We start from the raw sequence: 14,283 nt of genomic DNA, 5'->3' as shown, positions 1-14,283 counted from the left end.
AGTAAATGTCAATGAATAAAGTGCTAAGTGCTCTCGGTTAAAAAAAGATTGACAGACTTAAAAAAAATCCTAAAAAATAAAGCATAAGCTCATGATGTTTAAAAGAGGTGCTTGTAAAATTTAAAGATACTGAAAGTATAAGAATAAAAATACTTATAAAGATATTAAAAGTATAAGATTAAAAGGATGGAAAAATATCACATGCAAATACTAACAGAATAAATGCCAATGTAGCCATAATAATGTTAGACTATATATATACATGTATGTATCTACACACACATACACACACACACATATATATATATAGCATTGCTGGAGATAAAAGAGATTATAGTGATAAATATTCAATATTCAACTCATGGACAACATAAAACAATTCTAAATTCATATATACTTAATAGCATAACCTCAAAACAGGTAAAGCAAAAAGGAGGCAGAACTACAAGGAGAATTTTTTAAATTAGATATCTAAAACTTTTAACTTTTTTTAGAGGAGTTTAACATACTCTTATGAATTAATTCAACTGGAATAAGTAGGCAAAAAATAAATGAATAAACAACCATATAGATGATTTGGACAACTCCTCGATATTAGAGTTGGCCCAATAGATACATATCAATCACACTTCAAAAGTGCAGACTATTCCTTCTTAGCGGGCACACCCAGAACAGAAATCTATTATATATTGTGTCATACAGCAAGTGTTAACAAATTCAGAGGATTGAAAACATGTGGACTATTTTATCTGAGTACAATTCAGTTAAGCAAAAAATCAAAAGCAAAGAGAAAATAAAACATTACCCATATGTTTGGAAATGAAGAAACACTGCTTCTGGATGTGATTGACAGGTGCATGAAATTGACACTTTCAACACACACCAATCTACCTCTCCTTTTCCTCACTGTCTTCATGACTGACACTATTATCCACTTCATTGCCTAAGGCATCATTTTTGGTCCCACTGACCTCACCTTAGTTCAGGCTTTCACCAGTGATTTAATTTTTTTGCAACTTGTCTCTTCCCTCTGTGGTTTATGCTTTTCCTGTCTACCACAGTGTTTTTCCAAAAAAAAATTTATTTGATCATATAAATCCTTTATTTAAAAATTTTAGAAGACCTCCTCAATACCAAGAAAATGCATTCCTTGAATAGAGTCTCTTTCTTTTCATCTTTATTTCCCCCCAAGCGCCTATGGTCTTCTTTTGTGCATCAGCTATGCTCATCCATCTGCATTTCTCTGAACATCCCTTCCTCTTCAGATTTTGTACCTTTGTATGTACCCATTCCTCTACCTGGAATGCCTTCTCTTACTGCTTACTCACCTGACCATTTCCTATACATTCTGGAAGACACAGCTGAGCATTATTTTTGTAGCATACTTGCCTGGTCAACTCTCATAGTGTCATTCACTTCTTATTTACTTAGCACTGTAGAATTATTTTTCATACAGTTTTGTAAATTAGCTTTTTAAATAGTTGCCTTCAGTATCAGACCATGAAGTAAATGAAGAAAGGAATCTTTTCATTGCATATTAAAAAAAGAATTCTTACCACTTTTAGACAAAGGACCCCAAACAAACAAAAAAGGAATATATTGATAATATTAGAATTAATAGGAAAGTTTAAAAATATTTGCTGAAAGAGGTACGAAGGATCAGTCAGCTCTAGTAGTTTCACCTGCAAATGCATTTGTAAAGCAAGGAGGCTTATTTACTTCCTACCCTCAGGAAATCACATTTCCCAACCCAAGCTAAAATTTCTGGGCTTAAATATGTTCTTCATTCACCTCCTACACTCCTCCTCTATTGCTGCATGTGTTACTGAAGATGGCTTCTTCTAATAAGAGTAGCTTTTGGCTTATTGCAAGTCGCATCTTTCATCTGTTTTTACATATCTTTTCTACAGATCCCCCTGCAGTGGAACCAGCATTCTTGGAAATCCGGCAAGGACAGGATCGAAGTGTCACTATGAGTTGCAGAGTACTGAGAGCCTATCCAATACGGGTGCTGACCTATGAGTGGCGCTTGGGCAATAAATTATTACGGACGGGTCAATTTGACTCTCAGGAATACACAGAGTACCCTGTGAAGAGTCTTTCCAATGAAAACTATGGGGTTTATAACTGTAGCATCATAAATGAAGCTGGAGCTGGGAGATGCAGCTTTCTTGTTACAGGTAGGATTCCAGATATTTTCTTTTTATACATTTTGTTTTATTAGACCAAGAGATTTTAGACCTATGTCAATATAAGAATGAAAACATTTTGTAAATCAATGGAGCATAGAACAGCTTGACTCCTCAAGTTAGAGCTTCTACAAATTTATTTTTAAGTCAAGTTTATTTTAATAGTTAAAAGAATGCACAGGCCTACAAAATTACATAGAAGTTTATCTGAATTCTAGTAGAGTTAGTGAGGAGGAAATTGGTTATTATATTAGTCAATTCTCACACTGCTATAAAGAACTACCTGAGACTGGGTAATTTATGAAGAAAAGAGGTTTAACTGACTCAGTTCTGCAAGCTAAACAGGAAGCATGACTGGGAAGCCTCAGGAAACTTACAGTCATGGCAAAAGGCAAAGGGGAAGCAAGGACCTACTTCACATGGTGGCAGCAAAGAGAGAGAGAGTGAAGGGGGAAGTGTCACACACTTTTAAACTATCAGATCTCATGGGAACTCACTCATCATCACAAGAACAGCAAGGGGGAAATCCACCCCCATGATCCAATTACCTCCCACTAGAGCCCTCCCCGGAGAAGTGGGGATTACAATTCCACATGAGATTTAGGTGAGGACACAAGAGCCAAACCATATCAGTTATTTTGAGTGTTTCAGTAATAATAAGACATACTGTAGTGTTGGCTGGCTTTAATTAGACCAAGTTGCAAACATTTTTTTTTCTATTCAAATCTCATGTGAATAGATAATTGCTCTGGTTTTCTTATTACCAGAATTTTTTTTCTTTTGTTTATTTGCTTATTTATATATGTATTTATTTACTACCTGGCAATATATGGTGACTTTCAATTTTGTCTTTGACTGGCCATATGTTTACAAATATTCCAAGAAAAAGCAGCAGAGTTGTATCTGACAGATAGTAAATTAGGGAGAAGTATTGACTTTTTATGTCATTGTCTTTTAAACATTCCCTCTGAATTATGTCTTATGTAATTATTTACATTATTTTTATAATCTATATACTGCACGTTATTTATGAGTGACAAATTAGGAATGCATTAAAAGAAAATACTCCTCATTTTCTTTGTCATAGGTAAGGTTAGTTGTAATAGTTGAAATGTTCATGGTAGTAAAAAAAGAAACTGGACATTATGTGTTATCTAAAAAGAAGTCATAAAAATGATTAAAATGTTCCAGACTTAAAACTTATTAATAGCATAAATTCTAAGTGGTAATTTCTAACTCATGAGGGAACTCTCTAATTATGAACTGCCTTTCGCCATTTTTGCTTTCTGAAATGTAATATTAGCTAGTCTAATCTAGGAAAGCATATCAGATGTCTGGATGAAACTTTGAAACACCAATCAGTTCATTTACTAAAACATATCAGGATTAGTATTCCTTATGAATTTCTCATAACTCGAAACTTTGAATCTAACGTAAGAGACCCAGGGAATAGAAGTATACAAAGATCCATATATTTTTAATGCACAAAGCAAATCTTTCAAGATAATGCTGTTTACTTCTGAGACTCAACTTAACCAAAAACATTTTAAATTTTATTTTTTCAATTATTTTACTCTTCCACTTACCATGAATTTTGTATAGTCATCCCAAAGTAGACTTGATCTAACTATACACCGAAATGTACGGAATTGAACTAAAAGGCAATGACATCTATACCTGTATTAGCTCACAGGAAATCTTAAAAGATTATTCCTCTTTTCTTTCTTCTTTTAAAATTCTATGTTTATGATGTATGTTAGAGTAAGGGGCTGAGAGAATAGAGTTGTGTTCACTTAAATGTCAGAAGGGGTGTGAAAATAGTTTCCTGCTAGGAAAAAGAACAAAGTAAGCAAAGGTATTTTGGAAACTGTGATGAGCCTAGCTTGTAGTATATTATCCATGTTAAAGATAATTAACTATAATACTAAAAAATACTTTGCATTTGCATGTATTTTATTTACTCGTATTTTAATGGTGAAGTCATAGCAGTTTTATGAGGTTTAAGTGAGCTTCATAAGCTTTAGTAGAAACCCAGATGCCATTTTTCATCTTCTATGATGGGCTATTTTTTACAAGTTCTAAAGGTTAAGGTAGCATATTGATTTATTAGAATAAGCCCATTTGTAAATTTGAAATTCCAAGTATTATCTATATTACTTATATATTAATATGTAGACATAAATACTTCTATTTTAATAGTTCTGTAATATTATAGCACAGGATTTAACTGGAGCATGCATTTCAGTTTATCAAAGATTCAAAATGTCTCAATATTTAACTCTGGAAAAACATATATTTCAATACTTCAAAATATCTGGGCTTATTTTTTCATGGCATGACTGAATATCATTCTATGTTATACCCCATTATGTCCCATCACATTTCTTGATCTAGAAAAGAAAACCAGTAAATCTAGAGTGATTAAATAGATGGAGGATGAACAAAAGAGTTAATGATTCAATGAAAGAAAATTTCTGAAAATAATTTTTAAATGAGAAAAAAGTGAATACAGAGAGGGTAAAAGGATGGCTTAAGTTGAAAATAAATCATATATATTTTAGGAAGCTAGCTAGTGCCCTCTGAAAAAGATACGTCTATGTTCTAATCCCTGGAACCTGTGGATATTAACTTATATGGCAACATATGTAATTAAGTTAAGGATTTTGAGAGAAGGAGCTTATCTTGAATTATCTGGGTGGGCCTCAAATGCAATAGCATGTATTCTTATAAGAGAGAGGCAGGGGGAGTTTTGAGAGAGAAGAGGAGGCAATGTGAGTGTGCCGTAATGCAACCACAATCTGAAGAACCCCTAGAGCCACAAGAAGCTGGAAGAGCCAAGGAATATATTCTCCCCTAGAGTCTCTACAGAAGTAGGAAGTAGGGTCCTGCCAAGACCTTGGTTTCAGACTCCTGGCCCTCAGACTTGTGAGAAGATAGTTTTTGTTCGTTTGTTTGTTTAAGCCACCCAGTTTGTGGCTGTTTGTCGTGGCAGTCTTAGATAACAAATACACTTTACAACTCACTATTTCAAAGAACCCTGCTGTTAAAAATTATACGAGATGAATAGAACAGTTTTGTCAACTGTCCTCAGTTTTATCACACTAAGCAGGCTAGACCCTGGAGACGTGGGTGCACGTGTCTTACAATTCAGCAAAGTTGTGAGAAGGGGTTGCTTTTGCCACCTAAAGGGCTAACTGGAATAAGCTTACAACTGCAAGAAGCAGTCAATGAGGAAAATCAACCTGCGAGGTTTCAGGTCACCTACATCAGTAGACTGTGTAGGTTTAAGCTACACATTGGCTTAAACCAACCCCAAGGGATGCTTCAACATTGAAATGTTATGCCCATTACACAATATAGCAGAGAAAAGATGTTTCCAGCAGCTTAATTATATAGGAAACCAGATGACAGAATCTACTGGTAGATTCGGTTGACAGCACCAGAGATTAATGAAGATGCACTTTTATTCTTTTTTTGAACGTGAAGATACAGGCAATCTGCAGCAAAATGCAGCATTTATTTATAAAGTTTTAAATTATCTATGTCTTTTAAATTGTTCTAATTGATATTCCTAAATATTTAGCAATCAAGATGTTAGTTCTAAGCTATTCTAATTATGTTCCCACTAACTACACTTTCTTCATATTTCTTTACTTTAACAGACTTGTTTCTGACATTATGTTTTTATTGAGATGTTTATGGGCATCAGGAGACTAATATTTCTTGACAAGTCAGGCAAGACAATAAATAATGTGAAAAAAAGCATAATTTTTATATTTAGCTTTTTTGTTTTGTCTAGTTGCTTAAATGCAATAGTCTAAGCATATGCATTTATTACATGGTTTTAGATCAAAGAAAATAAGAGCAAAATAAAATGGTAATCAATGTTCCCTATATAATCCAGGAGATAAAAGTAGAATGCCCTTCTAACTTCCAGAAAGTGCGTGTACACAGTTATATATACTTAGAGTTGTAAAACATTTAGGAATTTTATCAATGGAGACATTTTAAGATTCTTTTAAATGAAAGATACTAAAGGGGTGGTGTTTTTTTTTCAAAAGGTAACAGTGTATATATATAATAGATTTTTTATTGCATAACCATAAATTATAATTGAGTATAAAACCAACAATATGTACTCTCAACTGATTTTTTTTTTTACAATCAGGAATGTATTTAACAAGTATTTACTGTCTACTTACTAAGTATAAGGTACAAGATTAAACATCAGAAAGAGAACAATAAAAACTTTCTCTGAAAAACTTTGCCAGTTTTACATTTGCATAGTATCTTGAAGTAATTTTGGTTTTATATCTATTGCACTTCTTAAGCCTTATATTCTCTTCTGGGATACTGCAGTTTCCTTTTATCTGATCTCTGAAATTTTCATATTGTTGGGCTTTATTTTCCTAGAAAACCTAGCTTATCTTAAGTGAGAAAGGTTGATTCTGTTCATTGCCTATAGGATGATATGCAAATTCTTCATTGTCATAATTCTTCAAAGCATTCATTAATATCTAAAATAAAATATATAGCATAATCTCTATTTCAGTTCTACCAGTTATTCCAAATTCAATTCAAATTTGACTATGCTGCCTTCCCCCAAATCATCACACATTTGTGGGACTCTGCCTTTCTTTACATGTTACTTTATTCTGAAATACTAGCCTTTTGTGTATCTCTATGCTACAGTTATGGTGACTGTACATAACCCTGGTATGATCAACATTACCAGGGTTATGTTGATCATTATTCTTCAGCCAAATAGAAAGGTGCAGGCTGTGATAATATTTTATGATTCACAAATTAATGATTACTGCTGTAAATGCTTTTCTCTGAACGTGTAAATAAACTCCAAATAACCAGGATTTAAATATGGCTTAACCATTATTTAAACAGTCTAGAAAATTATTTCACTCAGGTTAAGTGATGTATCATTTCAGAAAGTAACACGATGGTTCTGTTCCACAAAGTCCTTGGGAATTCAGGCTTCTTCCATCTTAATCCTCAACCACCATCAATAAATGGTACATCTTATAACCCTGACTACTTAAACTCCAGCTATTAATTCCACATTTCCTCCAAAAGTAAAGCATGCTTCTTCTTTTTGAGGAGACTTCCCAATAATTTTAGACACTTTTTTTTCTGCTTGGATTTCATTGAAAATAACTTTATTGTATTGCTTCACCGTCAATTAATGTTGTGGGTATAGATTTTATTTTAAGAAGATTAAGTTGCATTTATTATATATTTAAGTTTCCTTTATTGAAAATACTGCAATGAAATTAAAATGAGATTGCCAAGGAAAATCCTTGAACTATGGTTTTATCTCTGTAAACCATGCACCGTTACTATTGTATCCCTTTTTCAGAGCCACGGACATTTAGTCTCAGAATAATTTCAAAAGATAGATGATATGAGGTTTAATTATTGACTCAAGATATTTTAATGCTAAACATAATAAAATTGATGGTGCTGTGTTGGTTATTATTTCTGCATAAAGAATTACATTATACAAAGTCAAAAGCTTTAAATAACATATTTATTGTCTCACAGTTTCTATGTGTCAGGATTCCAAGCATGGCTTAGCTAGATCCGCTATTCTGGGTCTCACAAGGCTGCAATCAGACTGTTGGTTGGGCTATGTTCTTATCTAGACGCTCAACTGGGGTAAAATCCCTTCCAAGCTTATTCAAGTTATGTGAATAATTAATTTCCTTGTGTTGTATGATAGAGGCCCTGGCATTTGCTGGTTATTTGCTGGAGCTACCCTGAGACCCTAGAATATGCCTGCAGGTCCTGGAAGCTACCTGCAATAGTTTGTCCCATGGGCTTCTCAAAAGTGACTGCTTATTTCAAACCCACAAGAAGAATCTCTAGCTCCAGTCTGCTAAAATGGAATCTTATATACATAATACAATCACAGAAGTGACATTCTGTCACATTTTTCAGGTTGTTAATCAGAAAGAAGTCACGGTTTTTCCCTGACACTGAAGGAATTACAGAAATATATGAAAAACAGGAGACAGAAATCCTTGGGAGTCATCTTAGGGTCTTTCTGCCACAGCATTTCCTGCCACTAGGAGTCCTTTTTGAACATAGCCTACATAAGAATGAAACTGCGGTATCTATTGAAATATTAACTGAATAAATCCTTCATAGTTTAATCCCTTTCCTTAATCCTGCCAAATAGGGTTTTACAAAGCAAAATTTTGCCTGTAACTGCTATTCTAACCTCTAGTTTGGAAATATTTGAGCTAGGATTTCACATCCTGTATTTTCCTTTTGGCATATTACAATATTCATATTGACATATTGGAACTACCAGTTTCTCCATGTTCAGTATATAAAGAAATTCAAAATGACTGAGGACTTTAATATCACCTAAAACAAGATGTTAGAGGAATATAGCATTTCTTATTCCTGAAGAATAAATAGGAAGAAACAACTACTAAAGCACATTTGACTCCACATCAAAATGAAGTATTTTATCTTTTTTTTTTTAATTTGGACTGAATTAACAGTGACCAGATAGAAAATATATTTTAGTCTCTGGCAATGTTTTTATTTATTTATTTATTTATTTATTTATTTATTTATTGCTATTCAGCTAGATACTTCTTTCTTAATAATGTCTAAAAACAAGCAACATAATATTGTTAAAAATCATTAATCACTATCAGAAGTAAGAGCAGTCTAAACATCTTTGAAAATGAAAAATAATTGCCAGTAAAATTGTGATAACTCTAAAAGGCAAGAAATTTCAATGTCAAATCAAAGTTTCTCAAGGCCAGAATTTTGCTAAATTTATTAGAATTTTATTTATGATGATAACAGATGGACTAGTGGATCCCAATATTTTAGCCAGCTTATGAGTTGCAGTTGTATTGAAAAATAACTTTAAGCAGAAAATGATATCAATTCTATGTACAGCCTTCTGTAATATACGAAGTGATTCCATACATATCCTTATCATCTCCAACAACCCTACTACATGTGCAGAAGAGATGGTATCACCCTCCTTTGACAGATAAACTAACAGAGGTCCAGTAAGCCAATAATAACATAGTTCAAACTCTTTTTGACACATGTCAGTGACTCTTTTAGTAGTGATGATAAAGGAATATTTGAATAATCAATCTAGATAAAATATAGGGGAATCCATGCAAAATCTGAAAAATTAGGAATAAAAATGTAAGTATCACTTAATGAAGTTAATGCTATCACTTATTACTAAAATGTATACCTTAATATTCGATTTAAATTCATATAATCTTTTAAACAGTTATTTTTCTCCAGTAAACATATAATGAGGAATTTATATTTCATATCATACTTAAATAAAAACTTCAATTAAAATTTTCATTATTTTTACAGCAGTTTGATGGCTCCTTAAATTATTTGCATTACTCATTTTCTTCATTATAAAATCATTTAATTTCTCCAATAAAAGATTCAGAGCAATGTTGCTATCAAAAATCTACTATTTAAAGTGCCACTGGCATTCAACCCTGCCATCCCACTGCTGAGTATCTACCCAAAGGAAAAGAAATAATTATATAAAAAAGACACCTCAACTCCTATGTTTATTGCAGCACTATTTACAATAGCAAAGTCATGGAATCCAACTAAGTATCAATTAATAGGTGACTTAATTTAAAAATGTGGTATATATATGAGGAATACTATATAGCCATAAAAATTAATGAAATCATGTCCTTTGTAGCAATATGGATGGAGCTGGAAGCCATTATTCTAAGTGAAATCACTCAGAAACAGAAAATCAAAACTCAATGTTTTCATCTATAAATGGGACCTAAACAATGGATACACATGGACATAAAGATGGGAATAATAGACTCTGGGGATTCCAAAATTGGAGAAGAGAAAGGGATGTGAGGTTTAAACAATTACACATTGGTAAACATTTCAATGCTCGCTATTTGGATGATGGGTACACTGGAAGCCCAAACCTCAGCATTATGCAATATACCCATGTAAAAAACTACACATATGCCCCAAAAATCTTAAAAAATAATAAAAAAGAAATCACAGTATCAAATTACAGCATGGAGCAAATTACGTGAACTCCTCTAGTCCACATAGAACTCTTCTGGGTGATGTACTGTGGGTATGGCTGTGTTTTATTCTTGGTCAGTATGTAAAGAAAGTTCTCCCATGAATGGAAGATTTTAACATCTTCTAACAGATTAGCTCTGCGCAAGCCATTTAATTCTTTGTGGCCTTGCTTCCTCTATCTGTAGAATGGGAGATGATAAATCTGCTTCCCATGGCTCACATAATTTTAGGATTATCAAATAAGCTAATCAATTCGAAAGTGTTTTAAAAACAAAGCAGTATGATCATAGAAAAGTAAGATGAGAAGATTTCCAGATTTAGCCATAGGTAAGCTACTTTCTGCCTGAGTAACACAACATTGAAAATGCCCCTCCAAAAAGGCAGAGATGGAGAGGATGACTGATTTCAGAGATAAAGTAAGTAATCAATGCACAATTGAGCTTTGGTTGGAAGAGAAGTGTGGTAAGAATATTAGGCTGGAGCCAATGAGGCCAGTGACAATATTTTGTGGCTAGTCTGAGAGATAACTTTGCATTTTAGGTGAGCTTTTTCCCCTCTGTATATTATTCTGGATGGCTTATTGCCTGACATTACCAAGGAGCAGAAAAGCAGCAATTCTAACTTGAAATATTAGGAGAAACGTTGAGAGAGAATCAGAGCTGGAATGGACAGTGTATAGAAATGAGGGCAACAGGGTGGTTGGCTCTCAGAGTTTCTACTGTTCTTCCTCTCCTCACATCTCCATCCACACTCCCTCAAGCTAGACCACACCCAAGAGGCAGGCCAACTTAGGGTAAGAGCAGTGCCTGGACCTAGAGTATTTCAAACTGAGAGAACTGGAGGGAGAAAACTGAAGAGTAGAGGGAAGAGAAGATAGAGAATGGTAAAAATGATACTGCAACCAGATCTCTCCGTCCTGAAGCACTCCTTCTCTTTACCTAAGGAACACAAGCAAGAGCCTAGGTCATCCTTACTCTCATAGACAGCACTGGTCAAGACATTTAGGGATCTCACAGGAATAAAATATGCAAAATCATGAGCAAAACAATTATGAAAGCAAGAAGACAAATGGAATAATCTATTCCACATTAGGTAGGAGTATTAATAATCAGAAAATAAGATTTTTAAATACATAAAATTTCATTCTCAAAGAAAGCAGGGAGGATATAAGAAACATGATGAAGAAAAAAGAGCATTGCAGAAAAGAAATTTATGACAATGGGTATAAAAATGTAACAGTTGATATAAATAACTATATTACTAGACTAAATTGCAGAATAGGCACAAGGCAGGCATAAGTACTTTGAAAGATGTCATAGAGGAACTCTCCCAGTAGAGGACACAAAGATAAGTAAAGTCTTAAGAGGTGTGAAGGACAAAATAATAAGTATCTGCTTAGCAGGGAACCCATAAAGAAGTAAAAGACCAAATGCAGAAATAAAATTAAATGAAAAAAATAATAACAGATTTTTTTTTAAATTAGAAAGTAAAAAGGACTACTGTATTAGTCTGTTTTCACACTCCTAATAAAGACACACTCGAGACTAAGAAATTTACAAAAGAAAAGGGTTTCATTGGACTTACAGTTCTGTAGCTGGGGAAGCCTCACAATCATGGTGGAAGGCAAGCAGGAGCAAGTCATGTCTTACATGGATGGCAGCAGGCAAAGAGAGAGAGGGAGCTTGTGCAGGGGAACTCCTCTTTTATAAAACCATCCGATCTCATGAGACTTACTCACTATGATGAAAAGAGCATGGGAAAGACTTGCCCCCGTGATTCAGTTACCTCCCACCAGATCCCTCCCACAACGCATGGGAATTCAAGATGAGATTTGGGTGGGGACACAGCCAAACTATATTGGCTAGACTTCTGAGTGATGTGGCTCATGGAGTGACAGCAACAATACGTTGGGGGGAAAATTTACATGCTCTGATAAATTTAAATGAATTTTAAAATATCAAGTATAAAAATGTTTGAAAAGTTATTTATAGAGATAAAGCAGATAATTCATACAGAATTTAGAATTATATAGACATTAAACTTTGTGCAGCTTGACATGCAGAGAGATAATGGAGTTATGTCTTTAAAATATTAAAGTAATTGAAAAATAATTTTGCATGCACATAAATATACAATTAATTGTGAGGACACAATGAAAATATTCCTATTCTAAAAGGTTATCTTACAAAAATAATTTTAAAAAGAATTCTTGTTGTTGGAATTAAGCAAGAAAGAGATGAATCTGGGGGAAAAGAATGGAATATGAGAAAGAAGAAAGAATGAGTAAAAACCTAATCAAGTCTGTTTTTTGTACACAAGTAATGTTTAAAATATTTTATTCATAATCATTCAGTATTAAGACTTGAGTCAACGCCAATATGACATAAGGGGCAGGTCTTATGAGGGTATAAGGGGAGGGACCTGGCATCCTTCCTATGACCTGTCAGTCATGGTAGGGAGTTGTTGACACTGAAAAATCAGTGTTTCACTGTACTGTCAGTTTTCCCTGGGCCTGTGGTGTAAGTAAGGTGGCTGGAGGAACTTAGGGGTAAAAGAGAAAATTCTAGTTTTGGAATCCTCTTCTCTGGTCTTGGTATGACTAGCTCTTTCTTGTTCTACAAGTCTTAATATATGTCATCTCTCAGAGACTGTCTTCAGAATATTGTCAAACCCAGAAATTATGTAACTGTTTGTTGTCTACATCCACATCATAATGTATGTTCCATAGGAGCAAACATCAGTCCATTTATTGAATGAATATTTCAGGCCATTAATATTTCTCTTAACAAGCACTTATTCCTGCTTGTTAGCCTTTCATTTACTGCTGTATTGGCAACACAACTCCAGTGCAATATCAGTTCACAAGCAAATGCATTCATTCATTTCAAAGTACAGAAACCTTTGAAAAGGTCATTTTTTTTTTGCAGGCACATTAATAGATTGTTTTGTGAGTAAACAAGGGAGAATACACCAAGTTTCAATAATTATCATATAAATTGGCATTATAGCTGTAAAATCAAGCAATAAAGTTATATCATATTGAGCTCATTGCCTACAATCTCCCCTCCAATATCTGTAGGAATTCCTCATATATAGAGCACTACTAATGAATACTTATTCAATGAGTGAAACTATAGGAAGAGAAAGGAAATTTAGAAGTTTAGATCTCATACCTGAATTTTTATTCAGATTAAATTAAAACATCATTTATAGTTTTAAAGATTTTTGTCCACTTTTTGACTCAGTTTATCTGTGTTATAGCATATTATTTGTTTTTTTCTTTGTGCTAATTTTCTTTGATTTTTAATTTAAGCAACACTATCTACTTAACCATATTTGTTAACCATGTCTTTAAAATACATGCATTATACAACTCATGTCTTCCTTAAAATCTTTTGAATATTGTGTTGTAGCTTTGCTAAAATCTTGGAAGTTATCTGGAAAATACTAATGGAGCCAGCCTTTCTACTACAAACAACCATAAAATTGGACAAACTACATGAGGTTACAATTTTAAGGAATAAAAACAGACAGTGCAAGACTGCATTTCCTGTGAGGGGGAAACCCATGAAGTGAGCCCCATGATTATTCTAGCTCTCCATTTGGGGGAATTTGCTGTATATGCGCATAGCAAGGTAGATTCCAAGCCGAGCATGGATTTCTGGCTAAGCTTAAGAAACATATATTAAAACTCAAAGCAGCAAAAGCATCTATCTGCAGGACAAAGTACTGTATAGTAAAAAACTCTGTAGAAGAAGGGTCATAGGAGTTAGTGTGAATCCTTACCTAAGGATCAGACTCTACAAGGATGAGGTGATTTACCATTTTCTTCTCTATGGGATTTTTGTGAGTAGAAAATTGATAATAGAGTTCTAGCAATGCTTAAAGGAAGCCAGAATTTCAGCTCATCAGGTAGATTATACCTCCTTAAATTCTAAACATCCTGATGAGACTCCAAAAGGATTAAGTCAGAGGAATAAAAACCATGTCAGAGTAAAGACTTATTCTAGGTACT

General features: G+C 33.6%; 1 protein-coding gene across 3 annotated transcripts in view; it reads left to right on the top strand.

Moving 5' to 3' along the window:
* The window catches only part of MDGA2 (MAM domain containing glycosylphosphatidylinositol anchor 2), an 833,536-nt gene that overhangs the window by 714,027 nt on the left and 105,226 nt on the right, over positions 1-14,283 (top strand). For all 3 annotated transcript variants that reach the window (XM_016926039.4, XM_001151973.8, XM_063792901.1), the window contains one exon: positions 1,911-2,180. In XM_016926039.4, coding sequence (XP_016781528.1) covers positions 1,911-2,180 — 270 coding nt within the window. The remainder of the gene's footprint in view (positions 1-1,910; positions 2,181-14,283) is intronic.

The sequence above is a fragment of the Pan troglodytes genome, chromosome 15, assembly GCF_028858775.2.
Source record: "Pan troglodytes isolate AG18354 chromosome 15, NHGRI_mPanTro3-v2.0_pri, whole genome shotgun sequence".
Lineage (NCBI taxonomy): Eukaryota > Metazoa > Chordata > Mammalia > Primates > Hominidae > Pan > Pan troglodytes.
This window is presented reverse-complemented; position numbering and strand designations above follow the sequence as displayed.